This window comes from Larus michahellis, chromosome 16 (assembly GCF_964199755.1).
Source record: "Larus michahellis chromosome 16, bLarMic1.1, whole genome shotgun sequence".
Classification (NCBI taxonomy): domain Eukaryota; kingdom Metazoa; phylum Chordata; class Aves; order Charadriiformes; family Laridae; genus Larus; species Larus michahellis.
In genome coordinates this window covers 5,481,800-5,504,987 of record NC_133911.1, presented here as the reverse complement: position 1 = coordinate 5,504,987, position 23,188 = coordinate 5,481,800, and the positions used below count along the sequence as shown (strand labels likewise).

General features: G+C 38.6%; 1 protein-coding gene across 3 annotated transcripts in view; it reads right to left on the bottom strand.

Annotated features, from left to right (window-relative positions):
• Window positions 1-22,929, bottom strand: part of UBE4B (ubiquitination factor E4B) — a 40,835-nt gene extending 17,906 nt beyond the window's left edge. Inside the window, exons 1-12 of one of the 3 annotated variants that reach the window (XM_074609489.1) lie at window positions 22,705-22,929; window positions 16,553-16,739; window positions 13,768-13,903; window positions 13,128-13,215; window positions 11,324-11,468; window positions 10,245-10,473; window positions 9,367-9,777; window positions 8,391-8,504; window positions 4,759-4,900; window positions 4,146-4,246; window positions 2,846-2,960; window positions 978-1,061 (exon numbers count right to left, since the gene is read on the bottom strand). In XM_074609489.1, the coding sequence (XP_074465590.1) occupies window positions 978-1,061; window positions 2,846-2,960; window positions 4,146-4,246; window positions 4,759-4,900; window positions 8,391-8,504; window positions 9,367-9,777; window positions 10,245-10,473; window positions 11,324-11,468; window positions 13,128-13,215; window positions 13,768-13,903; window positions 16,553-16,739; window positions 22,705-22,728 (1,776 nt within the window). In that variant the 5' untranslated portion in view covers window positions 22,729-22,929. The remainder of the gene's footprint in view (window positions 1-977; window positions 1,062-2,845; window positions 2,961-4,145; window positions 4,247-4,758; window positions 4,901-8,390; window positions 8,505-9,366; window positions 9,778-10,244; window positions 10,474-11,323; window positions 11,469-13,127; window positions 13,216-13,767; window positions 13,904-16,552; window positions 16,740-22,704) is intronic. The other 2 variants (XM_074609488.1, XM_074609490.1) reach the window with 2 other exon arrangements.
• Window positions 22,930-23,188: the final 259 nt, after the last annotated feature.

Genomic DNA, 23,188 nt, shown 5'->3' with positions numbered 1-23,188 from the left:
TAGCTAGGAACTACCATTCCATCCTTTTGGGGCACACTGTGCCAATTAGAGATGATAAAAATGGAGTATCATTTTCAAGTAGCCCTTACTTGTAGCCAACAGCCAAATCTGCAAGAGCTGGCAATTTAAACTGGGGGCAACAACAGAAGAGCAGGAAGACACAGAACCAGGAACAACTATTATTTTTGCAAAGTACCACAGTTGCTTAGTCAATTTGATTTGCAGCACCCCAGTCCAGTTGATTTCCTGAAGTACAAACGAAACCTGAGATGTAACAGCCTTTTTTGGCATCACACGCTGAAGACGCTAAAATCTGAAGGTGTTAGCTGACAATGCTCAATTTACCCAAGAATTTAACTTGCTCTTTTGTGGCCAAGCATGCTTTTCACACTTTTTTGTCACTAAAAGCAGCAGGAGGGCAGCAGATCTAGGGACTAAAGTATGCACTTAAAAAAACCTAAAAATAAAAGACCCAGCTTTTCAGACAAGGAATATTATGAAATTTGCCTACAGTAAACATTCACCAATTCAAACAATTTTGGGTTTAATGCAATAGTTTCGCACATACAAAAGTGAGTCCAACAAACACCGCTACGGATATCGGGCCTTATTTCCCAGACTTAAATTGGGAGGAGCTTAGCAGGATTTTATAACCACCCACAGTATTCTAACTAGCATGCATGAAGAAATCCATACGCTTGATTAATCTTGTATAAAGCAATGCATATAAACATTTGAATAGCCCACTATATAAACTCTATACATTAAGCTTAAGATATTAATGGCCTCAGACTCTACTGGATTTTTAATGGTCTTTTACACATCTCATACCACATTAAGCTTCCAACATAGAGTTTAATAGTAACCCACTAACCAAACAAAGCCCAAAAAAGTTGAAGTGCATTATCTTGTATAGAATCTGCATTAAGATATCAATAATCATGAAAAACCTGCTTCTAGAAATGAACAATGCTTACCATAAGGGGGTATTTAAAATTGTCACTATCAAGGGAACACTCTTTGGAAGCTACAGCCAGGCCTTGTAAGATGGGAATAAAGATCTGTAAAAACAGAAGTAGATTACTTTATTCAAGAGTAGGAAGCAATCAAGCGACACTATTGCTGTCCACAGCATGAAATGCCTGTTCATTCTTCAGATACTGCAAGTTATACAAAAGAAAAAACTAAGATCTTTTCTTTAAATTTCTATCAGTTAAGCCTGAATGCTTAAGAGATTATTCAAAGCTAAAAACCAACTTGCTTGATATAGTTTAAGCACCGTATCGACTTGATGCCTGAGCGTAACAACCTACCCGTAAAAACGTATTTCCAAGCACTTGTATCTATTTTTCCTGATGGCATTCTAACTTGTTTCCAAACATTTCCTTTGCAAACCAAATAACCCCAGATACAAGCTGAAGCTGACAAATAGCAATGTCAGCACCCTGACAAAAAGCCAGTGTTGTTCCATCAAGTTCTCTGCATGAGAAACCCCCACAGGGAAGCACACACATTCCACACAGCATCCCTGCAGATACTGTACGCACGTGTGCAAGGATGGATATTACATCCACAAATAAGAGCATAAATTCTGCAGGTCTCCAACAACTTGATTGCCCAAATGGATGATAATTTATTTGCCAATACACTTGGAGTAATAATACAGCTTTAATTTTGCATGTCATGTAAGCAAGTTGGTTTTGTGCTCGTAAGTTGTAACTGTGCCAAGAGTAAAGATAATAAGCAGCAGTCAAGGATTGTTATGAAAGAGGAAGTGACATAACAGGAACTTATTAATCAAAAGTAATTATACCCAATTAGTAAGTCACAATCAAAAAATATTATTAAATTGTACTACTGAAGAGGACGATAAAGAGGTTGTTTTCTGCTTCAGCTAGAGGAATGGTTCTCTTCTCCAGGGTAGGTGACCTTTAACACTTTCCATAACCACTTTTTGACAGTCTTACATGTACCTTCATCTGCATGAACTCTACTAAAAGGTGTCCAGACAGAGATATATATTATTAAAAGATGCTTGCACTACACATAAATTAGCTAATGTCATTTCTTTTTTTAAATTGGAAAGATAAATGCCATTCTGAAAGCCCCTTTACAACTATGTCACATAATACTACAGGAGCACTAATTAGAGACAATTACAACCTTACTGATCTACTTTAACATTATATGGGCTAGAAGAACTTTGCTAGCTTCCTGTCTTAATTACTAGGCCCACCAGTTCCAATTTTTTTTTTTTAATCATCTCGGTGAATTACTCTGCCACACAAAATAAACCAAATAATGTTTCTCAGTCACCTCCTCTGTAAAATATGAAGACTTAATGGAGTAGTATTTGTAAAATGCTCTTAGCACCTTAGATGCAAACTATTAAAGTTGCAAATAAGGCTAAAGACTGCAAGATAGAAAAAACAATAAATCTTTCTGAGTACAATACAGAAGGCTGTTATCTTACACATGCATTTTCAGGATATTTTGTACAGAAGCCTAGAAGGATGAAAACCCAAGATCAATCCTGTAATATATATATATGGTCGCACATATTCTGAGTAGTTCACTTCAACAGTACATAAATGTGCGCTGCTTATTAACAAATGCACTTTTAATAATTAAAACCATCAAATAATGAATGTCAGTCTTTTTCACAAATGCCAAATGAGTTAAAAATGAGCAAAACCAAATTCCAAGTGCTTAGCAGGTTGGTAGCCCCTGTAGTAAAGGTATAAAACTGTGAGATGCAGAATAAGCCTCTGGAAATCCACTCTCTTGGATATTGCAAACTGCAGAATCATATGATATAATTATTTCTTTTTTACCTATGCCTTACCTGCTTGAACACCTCTTCATCCTGATAAGTTGTTCTCACCAGTTCTTGGATGAAGCCAAATGGGAGATTCCTACACAGCATATACGGTACCAGCAGAGACTGCTGCTGCAATGACCTTTATTTGTATAAAAAAAACATATCCCAAACTACTGATTATTTCCAGTAGTACTTGTAGTAGTATTTGCAAAAATGTCAGAGTAATGACATCTAAGGATGTGCCAGAGAGCAGATTACCAACACGTAGACACATCTACTTTCACAAGTAACTAACCTTCTCTTCTCAAGTTACTTTTGGAAATGTTATTGTGAAACAGATGCTACTGCCAACATCACGCTTTAGTTTAATGAGGCTGGAAGAAAATAACAGCTTCTGTGTAGTAATCAGTTCTCCATTCTACTCTTCTCTAATGAAAAGGCCCTTTGTTATGCTCAACTAGTAAAGGAACAACATTTTTTGATGTTTGTTTTTCCAGATTAAGAAAAGAACATAACATTGGTCATTTTTGAATTAATAAAGTAATTATTTTTAACTGCTCCCTAAGATTTTTGAAAAAGTATCCTTTTTTCCTAATTACATATATAAAACTTATTCTTATGTCAACATTGGTTCGCATAAAGAAAAAACTAATCTCAAAGCACAGTGGAAAAATTGGTGCACCTTTAAAGATTATAGAAGTATTGTTTGGAAAGATAAATACAAAATTATGCAGATTTTAGTAGAAGTCCTATTTCAAAAGCCTTTTTACTGTTGCAACTATACAGGCTGCTAGTTAAACAACTGCTGTTGAAACAACTGTACTTGAAATCTCAGAGTCTTGATTTAGCGTAGAACGTCTACACACAAATTTACATTTCCAAATCTGTTGTAGTAAACTCTCTGAAGTAAGCAAGTGCTATGCCACTTTAGCAGTTTTTGCTACACATTTTGATAAGACTGTTTCTCAGATGCAGCTGCACAGGTTATTGACTTTCACAGGAGTAGAGCCCCAACAATCTGCAAGTAAAACAGTTTATGCATGAGGTAAGGCAGAAAACAGCTCGGTTAACTCAGACCCCCCACTTAAACCGTTCAAGTCAACCTGGGTGATTTCACCCAAGCACAATTAGAAAACACTTAAACTGCTCTCCACCACTGTATCGGGGGAGCACTAGTCTCCAATGGTAAAGCAATAAACTATTCCTCTGGCACACAGCTGTATCCTGCTCCAACAACTGATCTTAGTTTTCTTATCTAAACCTCAGAAGGAAAAGAAAATCCCAGAACAATCTAACTTTCAGGACTAACATCAGCTGTATTTACCTTGGTTGTGTTAAGGATCCCTGTAGCACCAAAGCAGCATGAGAAATGCATTGTGATCGGATGTTGCTCAGTAACTGGCTAACTGTTGGCTGGCTACACATCTGGTAAAAATAACTTTATTTTAATACAAACTGAAAGTATTCAGAGACAGAACAGACAGGAAATATGATAAATGTCTTTATTCATGCAATATGAATGTATTATGCAAACTAAGATTAGTACTACTCCGCCTAAAAACCTTTCAGATTACATATAAAAAGGTGTTGTTTGGTTTTTAACCCAGAAACAAAAGCTTAAAGCAGAATATAGAACGCTGATAGGGAGGTGGTCTCACAAAAGTATGTTTTACATGGAATAAGCTTGGATAAAACGCAACAGGTCAAAAGAGGAAGGACAGTTTCTAACACATTGCTTATTTTAAAGATGTAAAAATATACGCAATTCGAATAGGATGAATTAATAAGAGTCAAAGGGAACTTATAAATTCTATAAATCTATTTCTATGACAAAGACATCAGGAAAGAACTATCAGTTTCCAGCACCTCTCCCTACTAAACAGTAAGAGGAATGTCTTGTAACAGCACTGATACAGCTTCACTTATCTGAAATATACCTTTGGTGCTTTTCTCTCCTCTATTCCAACTCTGTCAAAACACTCAATGAGGTAGTTCAGCATCTCTGTCTCCTTACAATTTTCAATGGTGAAGTGGTCACTGCAGGAATCGGAAACACTTGAGCTGCCAGAGCCTCCCATACTTTAAAACACACAAAAAGAAGAAACAAACCATTAGGTACAGCTCTTCACTTGGGCACAATCAAATAATTCATGAGCTCCTGACTTCCTCTGTCAGTTTTCTGAAGACTCCATCCCATCACACACGGCTCAATAGTTAAGATGATTTCTCTGATCTGTGAAGAGCCCTCCATTTAACAGCTCGTCCAACTCTGAAAGTTCAGCTGCACTGTAATATGACTGAAGAATCAATTATCTTATCAAATGAGTAAGTATCTGAAAGATAGCAATAAAGTGCATGACTTCAGTGGGAATCAATAAATCCTCTTCTCACATGGCAACACCGAAAATGAACAGCCTTTAAGTTGTACCTGACATCAAAACTGTTTGGACGCTCAGGACATCACAACACTTCCATGCCATGAGGCAACCTCTGCACAGTTTCTGCAGTCTCTGTATACAACATTCAGAACAGTAGAAATTTCACCAACTCTGCTAACAGTAACCAACCCGTGGGAGGTAAGATCCTCCCACCGCAGAGAAGAGACCTTAACTGAGAGACAGGGCTACGGACAATCACTTTAGATGTTCTAAGGAAGGAGAACAAACAAAACAGGAGGCAATACATCAAAGTAACTGTTCCTTTAAAAATTTTCACATTGAGGACAATTTTATTTCTACTCAGTTAATTTCCATGCCCTTACAGTAAAATATGCCATTTCATTCAGTAGCACAACTTCAGGGAGGGGTGAGAAGAAAACATTGATATTGTAAACATGAAAACTAAATCCACAAAAAGAAAACCACGCTTGAGACGAGAGAGAAATTAAACACAAAAGCGAGAACAGACCCCACGACACTCAGACTTGCTATCTCAACATAATTCTTCTCTATATAACAGCTTGGCAAAGCTAATTAAAAGCAAAATCCTCATTTTACAGGAGGGAATTAAGGCAAGATACATTCACTTTATGCAAATGGAATTAAAAAATAGCAGTTACGTGGATGGTCTACTGCTATTCCTCAAAGAAAAGCCTGTTTACAGTCAGGGTGGATTTTAAATTAAGACCCATTTATAAGACCCAGATCTTAAACTGGAAAATGAGATATTTGTTTCCTCAAATGCAGCTTTTTAAAAGCACGTTTAAAACTAGAAGCTGTGTCAAAACTGGAATTTCCTTTAAACTGTAAAATAATTTACATTTTAATAATCGAGCTGTACAAATCTATTGTGCAAGCTTTTCAGTTCAGCCAATAAATCAGGGAAAGGTTATTACTGCTAAGCATCTGGTAGCTCAGCATGTTAAGAAACATAACTTCTAATAGCAACAATCTCTTTTTGCAGAGAGAATGTTTCCAGTTATTCAATTAAAACTAATCCATGGAAAACGTAGCTCTACTAAAATAGTACTCCATAATCATGAAATCACACACACGTTTTCTTTTCTATAGTCTCTTTAAATCTCTTGAGTTCTCACACTCAGCTTAAAAATTACCCTTTTAAAAACTTCAATTTATATAAAAAAAACCCTACTACTACTATAGTTAGTCATTCTGTTAACGATTTCACTGTAGCAGTAACTGAAAAAGTTCATGCTGAAAGTAACTGAAAGCTCATACATCCTTCATACACATATTGAATGCCTTGGTATTTTCACAACGTAAGTTGTTGCATAATTGTACAGCCATTGTGTTTATAATTTAACTAACATCTTACTGCTGTCTGCAGAATGCCAGGACTTAATATACAAACACAGAGTCCAGAAGCATAGCAGCCTCAGAAATCCTTACCAAAGGCTTTGCAACTCAATCCAACATTTGGATTAAATTGCCAACAGGATAGGAATTAAACAAAACAGGGGAGAAAAATAATCCTAAATTCCATGTACCCCAAACCCCCTAAACCTGTGTTATCAAGTTCGCTCTCCTGAAATTAGACTGGAGTGGAAAAGAGGAGATGCTACTGGAAGGTGTTCTAGCTAACAGCCCAGCTTTAGCAGTAGTGCCCGAATTTACAGCAGGAACAATCAGAGACAGAAAAGCCAGTGGGGGGAAAAAAGATTATCTCATACCAAGTCTTTTTGGGCATTCCCTGACATCACAAGATACTTCCTGAAGTCTTGACCTATCTCAGTTTTAGATCTAATTGCTTGAAGGCTCAAGCAATTAGATTTCCTCTGACTTTTGCTCTAACTAAAACATTTCAAAGGGGACTGAAAGTCTCGGAGGAACTCTTTTCCTCTCAGTATTTCAACATGCATGTAGCCTTTAAATTTCTCAGCTTGTTTCCCTTCTACACTTGCAAATTATAACTCAGAATTACTATCAGTCATAATCAGGGGTCTGAATGCTCATAGAAAATAATGACTACATTAAGTATCATTTTTCAGAAAAGTCTTCCTAAAATATATGGGATTTATATAAAAGATTTACTCCTTTCTCCAATTTGGGTTGATCCAAAAGAATGGAGCATTTCTTTAGGAGTTCTGGTGCATGTGATGAAGCTGATGAATGTTAGATTTTAATGGGAAAAGAAAGAAATGAATCATTTTCACCAACAGACTAATGAAGAACACAAATCACCGGGATATGACAAACAGTTTTGTAGGAAGGCTGCTCATTTTTCACACCAAAATCTCAGTCCTAATAGGAAAACATTTCGGTATCAGCCAAGACAGGGCAGCATTACTCTGCAACAGAATGTAAAACTAGAGAAGATCCTACCCCCATTTACGTTTCCAAAAGCTTTTTTCCCTTGGCATATCCAGTGTTCTGCAGTTTTTTTGCACAGCTATCTGGCTAGCTTCCAAACAGAACTCACTAACATCAATTCTCATTTTGTTTTCACATATCTTATTGTCACACAAATTAAAGGGCTTTGCTATACAATTTGTAAGTCTCTGTTTTACAGTAAAATATTCTGCTCTCCCCCCTCCATTGTTGGCTGTTCCAACTACATCGGCCTCTACTACTTACCCATGTCAAAGGACCAGTTTAAACTTTCAGGTGTATTTTCTTTACAGGCTAGAGGAGAGACCCTCAGCTGCCAATCAGCAATGAATCTTCAACAAAGTCACACTGCTTGCATCAGCTCGTTATTCGCTACTATATCTTTTTCTACACATTGAATTTTGTCCTCGTTTTCTATTTTTTCCAGAGGAAAACATGCACATGATGTACCACTGGTTTTAAAATTACAACCATGGGTGAATAGTATTCCTTCTACTCATACAGTCCATGAGGAGCTCCACTCCAACATCATTTCAGAAACTGTGCTCGTTAAACCTACAAGGCAGTATGATTAACATTTACTTTATCTTAGTCATCTCTTCAAAAAAGAGCTGACTAACTAGCATTCATTATACATGTTTATACGCCATCTTAAAAACCCATCCAAGTCACCTTCTTGGCTTTAGTCATTTCCCAAGTTACTTTGAAGAACACTTGACACTACACAGACTGTTAGTTCCTAAGCAACCAAACATGCAGGTTACATTCTCTTTCTCCAATACCTGGACCCAAACTGGACACAAGAAAAATCATCATCTTCATTTTCTTCATCACTACTGTCCTCAGACACATCAGAAACGGCAAGAAGGAGGAGGGAGAAAGGGTTGTCGTATATACTACCACAACAAAAATGAAAAAGGCCATCAGATTTTTTAAGCCAGAAGAAAAAGTAAATGGTAGCTTTTCTTTGTAAGTCTGCCAAAAATCATCTTCTCTAAACATGCAGACAATGGATAACACCATGTTAGTAAAACCAAGACTATGCTAACATGCTCTATTATACTACTACAAGTTATTCACATATCAAAACACCACACATTCACAGACCAAAATTTAAAAGGTTTTTGAGACCTAATAAAAATTACAGCTGACGTGGGAATGTTTAGACATGACTGAATAATCAGTATTACAGCTCTAAGCTACTGAACTTTAAATCAGTGGTCTCAAAACCTTGCGTGCGCATTTCTCCCTCCTGCAAGGACTGGGGATTCCAGGAGCAGCCAGCAGTAGTACTCAGCCTGGCAGGTTGAAAGAGGCTAATCTGTCATTTAAATCTATGCACTAGGGAATCAAATCTAACACAGTCCAACAAGTAACAGCTTTCAACAAATCAACTAAAGCACTACTGAGAAAACTGATTTCAAAGCAGGAGTTCTGTTTGGTTTACTACCCAGCAGCAGCAACCCAACAGAAAGCTACTAGTTTAACTGGAATGGATGTAAGAAGAGAAGGAAATTAAAACAACATTGCTACCTTTAAAGTAATTACATTACACCTCAAATGCTCGTAAAAGCAGGTTTAGCATTTTGTCAAAAACGGCTTGTTAGCAAGTCAACCTATTAGTACAAACCAAAAACGCAGAAATCAACTCGGGGTAAGTAGGGTGAGCTCAGCACAAACATAGTTTTTCCAAATTGCAGATTATGCCACACCCTGCACAGCACACGTTAAACACACTCTTTTGTTCTTGTGAAATACCTAGAAGGAATCCTGTTCAGTAAAGAAGAACGCCTGCGCAAGGTACTGGGTGAAGCAGTAAACAAAGGTGGACCCATTGTTGTGGGTCTCTGTCTGGATGCGATGACTGGCATGGCTGGAGGGCTAGCAGCCATGGCTGGAGGACTTGGTGAACTAGATGGGATGGAAATATTCAAGGAACGTGGGATGGAAGAAGCTGAAAAGCCTCCAGAATGGGCAACGGTGTATGGCCGGTACCTCGGAGAGGAAGGCTGCGTCCAAGAAGGGCTTGTTGCTGTGAGGTGAGAGCTGACAGTAATGGAAGGCACAGATGTAGTGGCAACTGAACTGGCTGGTGGGGTAAGAGATGAACCAGTCATTGGTACAAAGCTTGTGAAATTGGTAGTAGGAGCTGGACTAGTCCCATAGAGACTAAACCAGTTACAGGGGAAAAAGAAAAAAAAAAAAAGCAATGATTTAGGATATGCAGAAAAAGGGTGAAAAAGATAAAATGAGCAAGAGAAGCCCTTGCCCTTCTGATGACTCTTCAGCAATAATTCTGCAGCTCATACACATTATTCCTTTTTACTATTGTTGAATAAAACTATGTCACCATATACACACTTTTACGCTAAGAGTCACAGCCTTCACTGATGCAAGATAGGGATACCTCTCAGAAGGAACAAGCTACATGGCTTTAACCTATGAAATACACTTCTAGCCATGGCAATATAATCAAAAATGGGTGAAATGAAGGAACGTTCACATGAAAAAGAGTGAAGAACTTTAAAAATCTATTCTACTTATTGTTCTTGGGACATTTCTGTGCCCCTCTCTCTCTTCAAGTCTACCAATTGGTACTCAAGTGAAAACAGTATTCAGTTATAATCAGAAGTCACCTGGATAATGAACTGGAACCAAAGGAGCCCACATTACAGAACATTGGGCTGCTTCCTGGGTTAGAGCCCATGTTTAAAATCAGGCTTCTGTCAGGAGAGCGGGCAGCTGCCGCAATTGGTTGTGATGTAGCTGTCAGGCTAGCAAATGGGTTTTCATCCCTTGACTGCGTGGACATCATCAGCACTTCCATCAAAATCTGCCCCATCAAGTCCTTAAAATCTGAAAACACTGTTTAGAATAAAAGAAGAGAGTTAATATCCTCACCTACTGTCTTCATCTACACATTAGTCAGAGATGTAAACGTTATCAGAGCTTTCAACTAAAAAGGACAGTAATTTACTTCTGTGAATAGAGTCCTGCTTTTGGCAAAAACAATAGACTGACACATTTATAACTATCACACTGTCTATATTAACTAGGTTCTGGAATTACAACTACACAAAAATACAGTTTCTATGGAAAATACAGGAGATCATAGATGACCTATTGTTCTTATTGTTGATTATTAAAGTTGTCTTTTCTATCCCTCTTAAATTATCCCCCTCTACTGTTGAGTTGGGCAGGTTCTGTCATAAAGAAAGGAAAAAAATGCGTGTGCACACATACCCCACCCCACATATACCCACACATAAAATAACAATTTTGAATTTGGTCATATCTTATAGCTGACATAAAATATAATTCGTTACCTAAAATAATCAGGAATTTTTAGCTTATCAAATTAACTGCTAAGTGTCTATTATGATGCAAGACAAGCTTTTAAGTCAGTAAAAGGTTTCTGAAAACAAAAATAAATCCAACAACGCTGCAATATCAGCACACTAGTTTGACAACAGAAGACATATGCAATAAGAGCACAGCAATTAAGTAAAACAGGAGCTATGGACCAATCAGTCCATGTTCCTTTTTGGGGATTCCATTTCCTACTACATCAGCTGACAGCAGATGTTGAAATCAAGCAAAGACCACTAGTAGGTGGCTCTGGCACTGTAGCAGAGACAAAAAGCTACAAATAAGAATAGGGAGCACGCCACTCAACTGCAACAATCCCTACAACGGTAACAGTTGAGATACCCACCTTCCTTTGGGTTCTGCTTGAACTGGGCAGAGAGTGAATTCAGGAAGATAACGTCTCTGTCTCGGTCCTTCCAAGAGACTCTGAAGATCTTACAGACCAGCTGTAAAGCTTGCTCCTCAGATACTTCAGACCCAGACAGAGGTTCCTTGTTTACGGGGGTTAAAAAAAAAAATAAAAAAAATCAACTTATATGCAATTGTACTAGTCAAGTCACAATTTTATCAGATGCAGGTCTTCTTCAAACAGCTTCAGACGAACTCTTAATGGCAGATTTTCCATTTATAAAGGAATATAGATATATTTCTCAAAATGTATTTGGAAAAAACCCTGAAGAAACACAAAAGAGATGCAGAAAAGATGTAGCAGAAGACAACTTTATTATTGACATCATTTGGCATGCAGATAACCAGCCAAGAAATTTTTTTTGCTCCTAAATGAGGACTCTGCTGTCTCCTATCCACTTAACTTTTTGGCATCTCCAAATGAATAAGTGAAACTAAACCAAGTTTGCAAAGCTTTATTTTACTTTCCAGTGGTCGTGTGTCCCCCTCTTCAAGATTGCCCTTGATTCCAAGCTATTTATTTCACAGTAGCATAATGCAAGCTGTCCAACGGCCTGATTTGCATCTAGGAATTGACTGGGAAGGATTCTGCAGCAGGGATGCCGCTACATGGCTTTAAGCCAGGCTTTCACCAACTGACCTTATTACTGACAGTGCAGGAATAAACAAAGACATCTAATGAGCACTGCAAGAACTGTTGCAGAAACTTCTCTCCACTTCACTGATGTCCCATTTCTTTATGGCTTTATTTCACACGGGCCTTAATATTAAACAACAAAGAGGACAATCTTAGGAGCAATTTAGAGCTTTGTACTTGCTTGCTTTCTTTTTCTGCTTTAAAGAGTTCCACCACCTGACCAAACCTTGATAGCTAAATATTCTTATTTGTTTTCTTGTAATATCATTAAGAAGAAAATCTTATTACATAGAATGCTATGTAACTTCAGCATACAAAATATTCGAAGCAGTACTTTATTAGTAGACCTCTAAATGCTACACAAATAAGCTTCAGCTTATCTTCAGAAGTGTCTTAATATTTCTTCAGGCCTACTGCATATTAAAAAATGGATCTGGGCATTAATAGGTCATTTTATTGCAGGATATATAACATTTTCTTCAGAGTTTTCAAATTAATTAATAAACTAGTTTGAGACAATCAAAATGCAACTTTGATATTAGAGGTTTTGACTTTTTTTCCTTTCCATAATTTTCATGAGGAAATAGAGTGAAGAAATTGTTCATAGATGACATCGAGGGCTAGTTCCACCCTCTCGAAAGCACATATTCAAAATACAGAGATAACTGAACTCACCGCAAGCTAACACTCTGCATCACTCCTCCACCTTAAATCCTTTGTTCCTGTTCCTATTCCATTCTTTGGAATACTTACCATACACAGTTCTAGTAAAGAATTTCTCCAAAAAACAATGTTGTGCCTTTTGAGAAAGAAAAGCATGCAAGGCAAGACCCAGGAATACTACAGATTGCAAAGCTGCAGCCGTGTAAGGATATGTCAGTGAGGGAAAGCACAACAATATAAGCAAAGTCTGAGGTGAAGTCTTCATAAAATAATTAAATTTTTACATAACAGAAGCATGCATTACACTGAAAACCAAAAACCAGCACTGTCAACTCCGAATTGCATAATCTGAAGCGGTTCTCCCATGAAATCCTGAAGCTCGATGTCACTATAACATACATATGTAGTTTAGAAGAGAAAAGCCAACATAAAACAGACTAACCTTATCTGTCAGACTCCTTTTCTCTCTGCGATCATTCTCATCAACCTCCATGTTTTCAATTCCTGAATCCACATCGACCTGGGACATACTGCAAGTGGAAATAAGAGAAGCCGCCCTATTAATGTATAGAAAGCCACAGACAGTCCTCTGCAAAATGCTGACTGAAGGAGTGTCACCTTAACTAGGAACAGCAGAGAAAAACCAAAGCAACAGGAACAGCCATATGCACAAACAACAATTAAAACCCCTAGCTGATAGATGCTTCTCATATTACATTTATTTTGAATTCAAGAAACACAATACTAAATTTCTTCAGGAGGCAACACAAACTGCACAGCTATCACATCCCACAACCTTTTCTTTTTTAAATAGAATAGCTGAATTATCCCCACCAGACATGCTCATCACTTAATGTCTAAAATAATGCTTTGTCTTCTATCACTTTAGGTCAGGAATTCCCATTAAAACCAGACTAGAAAAAGTATTACTGTGGTCTAAACAGTATGCCATTTTTAAGCATTTAACCTTATTACATTAACAGATCTGGAAGTGAGAAATGGCAGAATATTTTCCTGTGTAAGTGGTTCTGATGATTAGTACTGTGCAGTATTTGCCGGCTTACACAAGCTGCATTTTTTACCTTTTCTCGCAGGAGACACTATCAATATCCATGCTCTGAGATCGAGAGAGAGACTGAGATTGTGTTTCAAGGCTGTTAGATGGAGAACTGCTGAGTGAACTCACTCCTTCGCTGCTCTGGCTTCGGTGGGCTACTCCTAGAGAAAAGGCACCACCAAGATTACTTCTACAGAGAAGAGAAGGCACTACACAATTATTTGGATGGAAAAGGTGAGGAAATATTGTTTTACAATCCAGGTTTTAAGCATTCTTAGTAATTCACTAGGAAATAAACGTTAACAGTAATCACATTTGACTACAGACAATCACATTTTCTACCTCCCCTTGCAGCAGCAACGTAGGAACACTTACCTGCATTCAAAGTTCTCTTCTTCAGAGAAGTTTTAGATACTAGCATGGTAGAAGGAAAGTTATATGCATAATTCCAACTAATCCAGAAAAAGCCTTGCATTCAATAACAATGGAAGCTGAATGAGTTCTACACACATCTATACGGAGAGGGCTCTTAAGTGTAGTCTAATCCTAGAATTTGTGTCTAGTGACTCTGTCTGAAGTCACGATTTACAACAGTAAAGTTTCAGTTTTCCTTAAAAAAAATATAATATAACAGCATACAGAGGTGTGCAAAAATTATGAAGACCACACACCCCACGTGTGGCTGTGATTCGTCTTTAGGCTCTCCAAAATACTGATCATATTTTCCTTTAAATTGATGTGTTGATTCTGATTTCACCATGACATGCAACTTCTTATAAAAATGGGTGCTTACAAGTACGCTATTCTGCCAGGGTTGCTCTCTGAATGTCCATTTGAGCCATTTCACTGCTCAAAGGAACTCTTGCAAACCACACAGCATTAGCTGAGTCTTCGTTTATGCTAAACAAATACAGCAGATAATCAGTTGTCAACATTTTTTCCTGATGTATTCCCCAATTTAACCGTATCTCTTACCCTCGTATAAGAAAGACACACATTATTAAATTGCTGCAATGAATGGCACTGTAGGAGGCAAACACTAGGTAACTTCTGTTTCTGGTAATCAAACAATCTAGTCCATGTGCCTAGGTACTGTCCAGTACAGACAGATGAATTCTTAAACAGAAGTCTCTAAGGTCTTCACTATCTGACCGCTTCAAACCATAATAAACCCATCTGCCAATACACGAACATTTCTACCTCCAGGTACACGTTTCCCCACCTCCTGGTCTGTTGGCATTATCGTTTACACAGTTGTGCAGTAAGATGAATCAGGACCTCATCTATTTGAAAATTAACCATTTATTTTTCCTGGGTTAGTTTTCACCTGGATCAAGTCCATGATCCACCTCACCACACAGTTGCTAAGGACAGCAGAGGGAGAGGCGGTGAGAAATACTCCTTTCAGCAAGAGTCAGACCTAAGATGGGTTAAAATAGCCATGTAACCACAGGCTGAGTGAACACAGTTAAGTGACCTCTGCACCGCTCTTAAAGGAAAAAAAAGAGTCACCTTTGCTTCTGGGTTGCTGTCTATAATCATGAGGACAATACACAGTGTTAAATTCCATCTGCAATGAGCTTTTTTCAGGAAATGCTTTTGATAGCTTTTCTCTGTCCTGCTTTGGATACAAGGCAACAAAATAAGCAGGAAGGAGTCACTTCTAGGTATTTCAGAACAGCACTGTAATTTAATTACAGGATTTAAGCTTGTAAATTACTGTACCTGCCAAAGGGTAAAACGTAACATTTCAAAAAGCAAATAGGTAAATAGATAAAGAATTCTGCATGCTTATCAAGGAACACCAGAAAAAATATTATTCCTATCAAATCATTAGAAATCACCTCAAGCACTATGGGCAGTTTTGGGCGCCTCAATATATGGACATCAAATGGTTGGACTTGATGATCTTTTCCAACCTAAATGATTCTATGATACTGAAAACCTGTTTAAAACAATCTTGACGCTTGTTTTGAGATTGGTTTTGTGAACCTCTTAGCTTAGTTACAACACATGCAAAACAATTTCAGTTTTCAGATAAAGATAACAATACTGGAAATTGTGCTAATTTGTTTTGATTTCCAAGATACCCAGCTTGAAATCAGGGTTGGTCTGGTTGTGGTTTTTTTTAGATCAAAAGTGGTATTATATATGAGAATATTGTCTTCACCTCTCTGCAAAGTAATCCTCCCAACTTTCCATGCTCTCTGAATTTGTCTGACTTTAATAGATCACGTTATTCATATGTTCTGAAATAAACACCATTTGTACATATCCTGTTTGTATTTTCACTCCAGTAAATAGTGAAATTGGCAAAATAATAGAAAGGGAGAAAGCAAATACTTTATTCTTATGTTGACAATGCACAGTCACAACCTACTATTTTTAATTGTGCCAAATGCTAGTAATTAAAGATCAAAAATGAACTTGGGACTGATTGCTAAAACGTACCTAGAAACCAATCAATAAAAAACTGTGTTGCAAGACTGAAAAGGGTTTTTTCCTGTCTCCTTGACAGACAGGGAAAGCTTTCTTTTCTGCAATATGAAACTGTATTACAAACTTCAAGCTTTGGTAACCCATATTTTAAATGGCATTGGTTTACCGATACCTGGAATTGTATCTAACCATTTATTATTTGGAAAATGAAAACCTTCATTCACCATTTTAGAACATTTCTTTTTGAAAATTATTTTTAGTAACAGCAGAAATAACACCAGTAATAGTGTTCCTGTTCTAAAGATAAGGAGTTGCCTTATAGCTTTCAGTAGACATACAATAATAATTTTGTCACCAACATGCCAGCCTACCTGATGCACCGATTGGAGAGGTAGCTGGGGTCATGCTGTGGACATTTAGACCTAGGCTATGGGATGGCCCTGGGGCTGGTGTCACTACAGGTGGTCCCGGTGGGGTCTCTCTCTGTGGTGACGTGAGTGGCGTAGTTGGCTGGGAAGATGGTCCACCCGCCAACCGAGCAAGGCGCCTTCGACGAATCTGCACAAAGGAGATAAAGTAACAGGAAATGAACAAGTTTGTTTGCATGTATATGTGCACACGCACCTTGTGGTTGTCTTGTTCACTCTGGTGAATCTGCAAATACAGAAGCTTTACTTGATAACCCGCTAAATGGAACCAAGTCTTGCTGCCATTTTTCTGTTCTGCATTACAATGCTAAAATACCCTTGATGTTTAGATTTTAAGTATGCATTTGCTGCCTTGGAAAACCATTTGCATTGGAGAACACTGTGTTTGTGCATCAAACGGTTGCGTAAGACAAGTTTAACATTTACTGCTCAGCAATTTCAAAACCTGTAACACTCCTCCCCATTTGTTTTGGCATTTGATGAAACAAACTGCATTAATCTGATAAAAGGGACAATATGAACGTGACCTTTGCCTTAATTTCACACCACATGATACTAATAAAAAAAACCGTGCTAAAAAAGATCCAGTCGAAAGTTATTAAAGACGACCACTGTCCAAGTTAATCTGAAACAGACCTGCAACACTAAAAATATACAACTCATCTGCCGGTCAGAAGCAGCTTGGGAAGTAAAGACAGACAGTAAATAACATCTTCTCATCGCCTAGACACATTCCACCACGCAAAATTTAAAAAACACTTTTTGCATGTTACTTGTAAGACAGAGAAGCATTGGCCTTCAAAATCTGACTTCAGAAAACCATTATGAACCTATTTATTAAAATTAGCATGTTAACACAGAACACTAATACTATACACGAGAAATAAACAGACAAAGTAAAACTTACAAAACTCATAACCTGTACGTGCTCCAAGTGAAACAAAGCATAAATGAAAAACAGAAAATAAATTATTTATCACAGGCTGCCTCAGAAGACCTGTTCCTAAAGTTTACACGTTCAGCTCAAAATAGGCCCAGCACAAAATATAAGTATCATATTTGAGGGTGTCCACTCCCTGCAAAAATAAGCAATTCATGTTATTCCCTGTTTGTATTATGATACTCGAGCGTTGCATTGCATGCAATGTATCGGTTTTCGTTTCTGCTCATAATCCTAAAGAACTGCCAAGCAAGTGGAAGAGTGAACAAAGGATCTGTGTCAAGTCAATGTCTACGCTACATTACTGTAGTCATTTAATGGCCTGTGAAACCTACTCCAGCAAGAAGAACAGATCAAATTAAATCAGACTTCAAAAACTGTGGGAAAACAGTGTCTGGAACTACATCTTCCTCCATGACAGGTGTCACCACATGAACATGGAAGGAAGCTAGAAAATAAATTGTCTTTTTGTTTTTGTTCTTAAGACAAAAAAAAGCCTATGAGCAGAATGTCTTAATCCCTCCTCCTTGTCAAGCAAAATAAGGGAGCTTTTGCATAGATAAATTGTTTAGCTTTGCCGTAAGTAGCAGCTGTACAAATTAGGGTCTCTAAGTTAAAGGGTTTTTTAAAAAAAAAAAATCTTAGTTTTTCTCCACTTGTATCTTATAATCATAAATTTTCCGTTGTTTATCTGAAAACTACAGAACTATCTCACCCCTCAGAGGCATACGTGAGAAAATATCAGCTACGTGTCCCCATGTCCATTTTCCCTATTGCTGAATCCAAATGAAATGTTCATAGCTCATAAAGCTGTACCAAAAATATTATCAGTAAAACAACCTAGCTGAATTGAAGTCTCTTTGAATTAGCGTGTTGAATTAAAGTTTTAAAAGCTGTTTCCTTACCATTCAACTGATCTATAACCATGTTTTTCAGATAAGGGAATGGTAGGGAGGAACGGAGGGAAAAAAAAAAATACAAATACACACGCAAATAGCCCATATATGCAGAAGTGGCTGAGAGAGAAAGATGAAGATTAATTATGGAAAAAGAAAGAAAAATAAATGTGATGTGAAACTTTTCCATAACTGTTCATATTCATTCTTGCTAGCTAGTTCCACATCTGATGTTAGCAAGGAAATACGTAAGGAGAAAAAGACATAGATAATAATCAACATACGTATCAACTTATTCTCAAATACAGTCAAATGTTGATTACTCAAACAAGGTCATATCCCTCACAAGGGATGATTTGCACGAAACCTCTCTTCCTCTTCTCCCAGTTTCAAGCAGATAATTGAGGTCACACTTCTGCCACCCAGCATTCCTTCACCTACAGTGCTCCGCTAGATCAATGCCAAAGCTACATCAAAACCAGCCACAATCATCACTGTTGAAACAGGAGGACACCAAGATGAACCTTCTGCCTCGTATTTGTCACTCTTAGTCCATCAACCACCCATCTCTCCTATGGACCAATCCCCCAGACTGTAACCTGCCCTGAAAAAAATTCAGAAAAGGGCATGGAACAAGGAAATCTGCGTAGACACCAAGTTCCTTTTCGATAAGATATTGCAATTAAAACTAGTGCAAGATTTTTCCCTGTCCCTTTAAGGATGATAGGCAAAATATACTTATCTTCGTCACTGCTGAACAAACTAACATTAAAATATTTTTTCCAGCAAAAGAGACAGCTTTCACAACTGAGGGTACATTAAGCAATTGTTAAAAGACCAGATTTGGTTCTAGATACCCCAAGTTGTCATATTCCTCTACATTTACATAAAGTTATCACAGAAATCTGATCTGAAGATAAGGAAGCTTTAAGTAAGACAGAAAAAAAAGGGGAGAAGCAAAGATATTATGCTAGAAAGGCCAAGGTGCAGGCAGAAAGAGAAGTCTGAGAATACAGCATAAAACGGCACTCATTCTATCCAGTTAATTCCCTTCCCTTAAGACTAAAGGGCATCAAGAGGAGGGAAGATGGGCTTTACGATGGAAGATGAGCACAACATGGGGACTCAGAAGACGTAGCTTGTTCACGCAGTCACGAGGCCCCAACCTGTCTCCTTCCCGTAACACAGATATCGTATGTTCAAATTGCGGGAATTCAAAGTGACCTCTTCTCATTTCAGACTGAATGAGTCTCCAAATTAGCATGAAGAAAAACACATAGCTGGGGTTTTTTTAAAATATTTTCTTAGCAAAGTTTAGGGTACCTCAATAATACCCAGCCCTTGATGTCAGCTAAGTACTTGCCATAGTGACATATGGCAAAGCTGTTATGTGTCATTACATTACCTAACAGTGACAAGTTATTTGGTACTAATTATTACAAAGGCTAGGGAACAAACAATGTCTATCTTCCCTACAAAGCACAACTCCATAATATACAGTTTAAAATGTAAATAAAAAACCCTAATGGGTTGAATGGAAAAAGCAAAAAGCACGTTGTTTTTTAATTAGTACAGTTTTCGCTGGACACATCTGGACTACGTCTTTGAATAGTAATTTTCAGAAATACATTTTTGATCTTACTGGACTTCTTAAAACCTGTTAGCTGGACACACTAAACCAAACAATGTAAAAATACCACCCTGTTTAAAGATGGTTAATTGATAATTTAATTTTGCAGCAGACCAATAGAGATATGACCAGGAAGACTGGCCCCTCAGGCTCACACTCTCAGTTAAAAAAAAATTCTGTAATAACACCTGCTTTAGCGGCAACTGCTTAGTGAGACTAAGGAAATTTTGCATTCTACCACAATTATAGAAGAGTTCCAAACCTGTACAATAAAAGGTAATTTGAATGGATAGCTTTATTTTTCTTGTATTCCTTAGAGCATGTTAAATTGGTTTAAGAAATACTTCATTTTCTGGTGACACTGGTCATGTTCTATGCTCAGAAAACACAACTCAACTACTCAAAAATCATGTAAATGTTAGAAGATGCTAAGTTCACGTCATTCTTTCTCCCTTTTTGCCACATTTGGCTTAGTTTTTTTTTTTTTTATGCAGTCCCTATTCACATCTTGTGCTATCCATCGTGCTAAAATTCGCACACTAAAAAGGAATTTTCTTTTCTCCCCTCCTAAAGATTTTAGTCTGGTCTGTAGTGAATGACAACTTCCAGTGCTTTAACAAAGTAAACACTGAGAAAACTTCAGTGACAGACACTGTTGACCGCAGTGGAAAAATATCTTATTGAAGCTAAAACATATCCTATAATCCCAAAGCCATTATCAATTGCATCTGTTATTGTTATACTTAATTATGGTTCTATGCAAGAAGATAACCTAATCTACAAGAGGCTTGCAACTAATTCCAACTTTAGTTAAGTGTTTTTTTGCCTTCAGTCACCGCCAGATAAGAAGTTTGAATTGGACAGAAGTCACATATTTCAGAAGGCTATTTTTCCATATAGTTCACCTCTGACCCAGGGTCCACTGTGCCAAGTAACAGTAAAGTGAAGAAGTGGAGAAATATTACAATAGACTTGGCTCTGACTTTTTGATGAGGAGTCCATTAAAAATAAGAAGTGACAGTGTGACTCTCTTAAAATGATATAAGATTAAGTTTGTCTCAAGCAATCACCTTAAAGACCAGTCAGCTTTGGTCCTACCAGACCTGTAATAGAAAGACAGGGAAAAACTTGAGTCACTCAAGACAAACATTTTGCCAGAAAATGTACATGAGTCCCTGCTGGAGAACTCATTTTCTGCAGTCTCAGTTCCACGATGCAGTGGTTTTGATGATGTCAGTAATTTGCTGAAGCAGTGACACAAACAAGCTTACATAGGTTAAATAATCCTGAAATTAATCATAAAACACCTCATAATCAGATGCAGTTTAACAATTAGAAGACCTGCATGTAAACAAAGTACTCATGAAATACACCTATAAAATTAGAGATCCCTTTTCGCAGTAGGAATTACACCACCGGTGTCCTGTCCCACTGTCCTCAACACGGGAACTGTACTCCTTTTCTCAACACTTACTCAGAGTATAAGCACCTGCATCAAATAAATAGCATGAAGTATTTCCTCCTAGTTCCTGCTGCAACATAGTGGGATTGCTAAATCATGATATACAGCATTATCAAAAACATCTTATCTTTTTGGAATACAAATCTGAGTGACAACCGCAGCCACCTTGCTCTACAATCCCGCCATAAGATATGGCACAGAACAAAAATAACTTCTTTTGATCCTCCCTGGAGTATAAGTACAGCAATAAGCCTATGCTGCAGCTGGCTCAATACAGTACACTTTATATGTACACAGTATGCTTTAATAACAAAATATTAAAGAGATGAGGGAACATTTAAAGTTGTACATGATCTGGGCATTACACTGGGACAGTGGGAAACTCCCTATATCCTGATCAGTACCACAACAGAATTCATTTGAGAGTCCTCCAATATACGGGCAAAACATAACACCTCAGTTTATATTTAAAAAAAAAAAAAAAAAACAAAAAAAACGAGAAACAGTTCACATTATTCCATGTCAGATGTTTGTCAATCACAATGTAATCATAGAATGGTTTACGTTGGAAGGGACCTTAAAAATCATCTAGTTTCAACACCCTGCCATGGGCAAGGAATAGAATCATAACATGTATAACTCTTAAGTGAAAGAACACGAGATTGAATAATAAATTTTTAAAAAGTAAATCAAAGGAAGCATTGGAAAACTGGCAAGCCTATTTCAAAGTGTTTCAAGAAGAAATTATATTAAATATAAGACCACACATACACCCCCCTTGCCTCTCAGCCAAGAATCTGAGGAAGCAAGATTTTAAGTGGTTTACTATGATAAAAAGCACGTTGGTTGTTTTTTAAAAAAAGTCACTCTCAGGGAACATATAAACCGCCTAGCGTTGCACACAGAAAGGAAACGTCTTCCAGATAAAGACTACCTGCCAGATGGAAACAGAGAACGAACAATTAACCAGGAGAAAAAATTCAACCCCACCAACCGGCTGGGGGGCGGCAGCTCAGGGACAGCACGAAAAACACCCAGCGCAGACACCGGGCAAAGGCCCAGCGCCTCAGCGACCCCCCTCCGGTGAGGAGAAGGGCCCGGCACAGCCCGGCGCCCTCTCCCCGCGGGGACCGGCCGCCCCCTCAGGCCCCGGCCCCTCCGACTCACCTCATCCGCGCTCAGCTCCTCCATCGCCTTCCTCTTAATGGTGAACGGAGGTAGGGCGCTTTCCTCTGCCCCGCCGAGGGGCAGCTCCGAGGAAGCGCTTTCCTGTCGCCTCAGACACCCCCCTCCCCGGGCCGCCTCACAAGGGCATCTCCGGGGCGGCCGCGCCGCGCCTCGCCCGCCGGCAGCCGGCCCCGCCGCCGCCCCCGGCCCGTTCCCCGCAGCCCCTTGCCCGCCCGCGCCTCAGCTGCCGCCGCACCCCAGGGGGAGCCACCCCGCCGGTTGCCCCAGCCCGCCCACAGCCCCGGCCCGTGCCCGCGCCCGCGCCGCGGCCCCTGCCCCGCGCAGAGATTATTCATCAAAACAAGAGGGCGGCGGCGGCCATCTTGGGGCGGGATCACGTGAGGCCGCCCGGCGCCGCGGAGGGAAGCGGGCATGCCGGGCCCCCACCCGGCGCCGGCCAATGGTGAGCGGCGGGGAGGCGGCG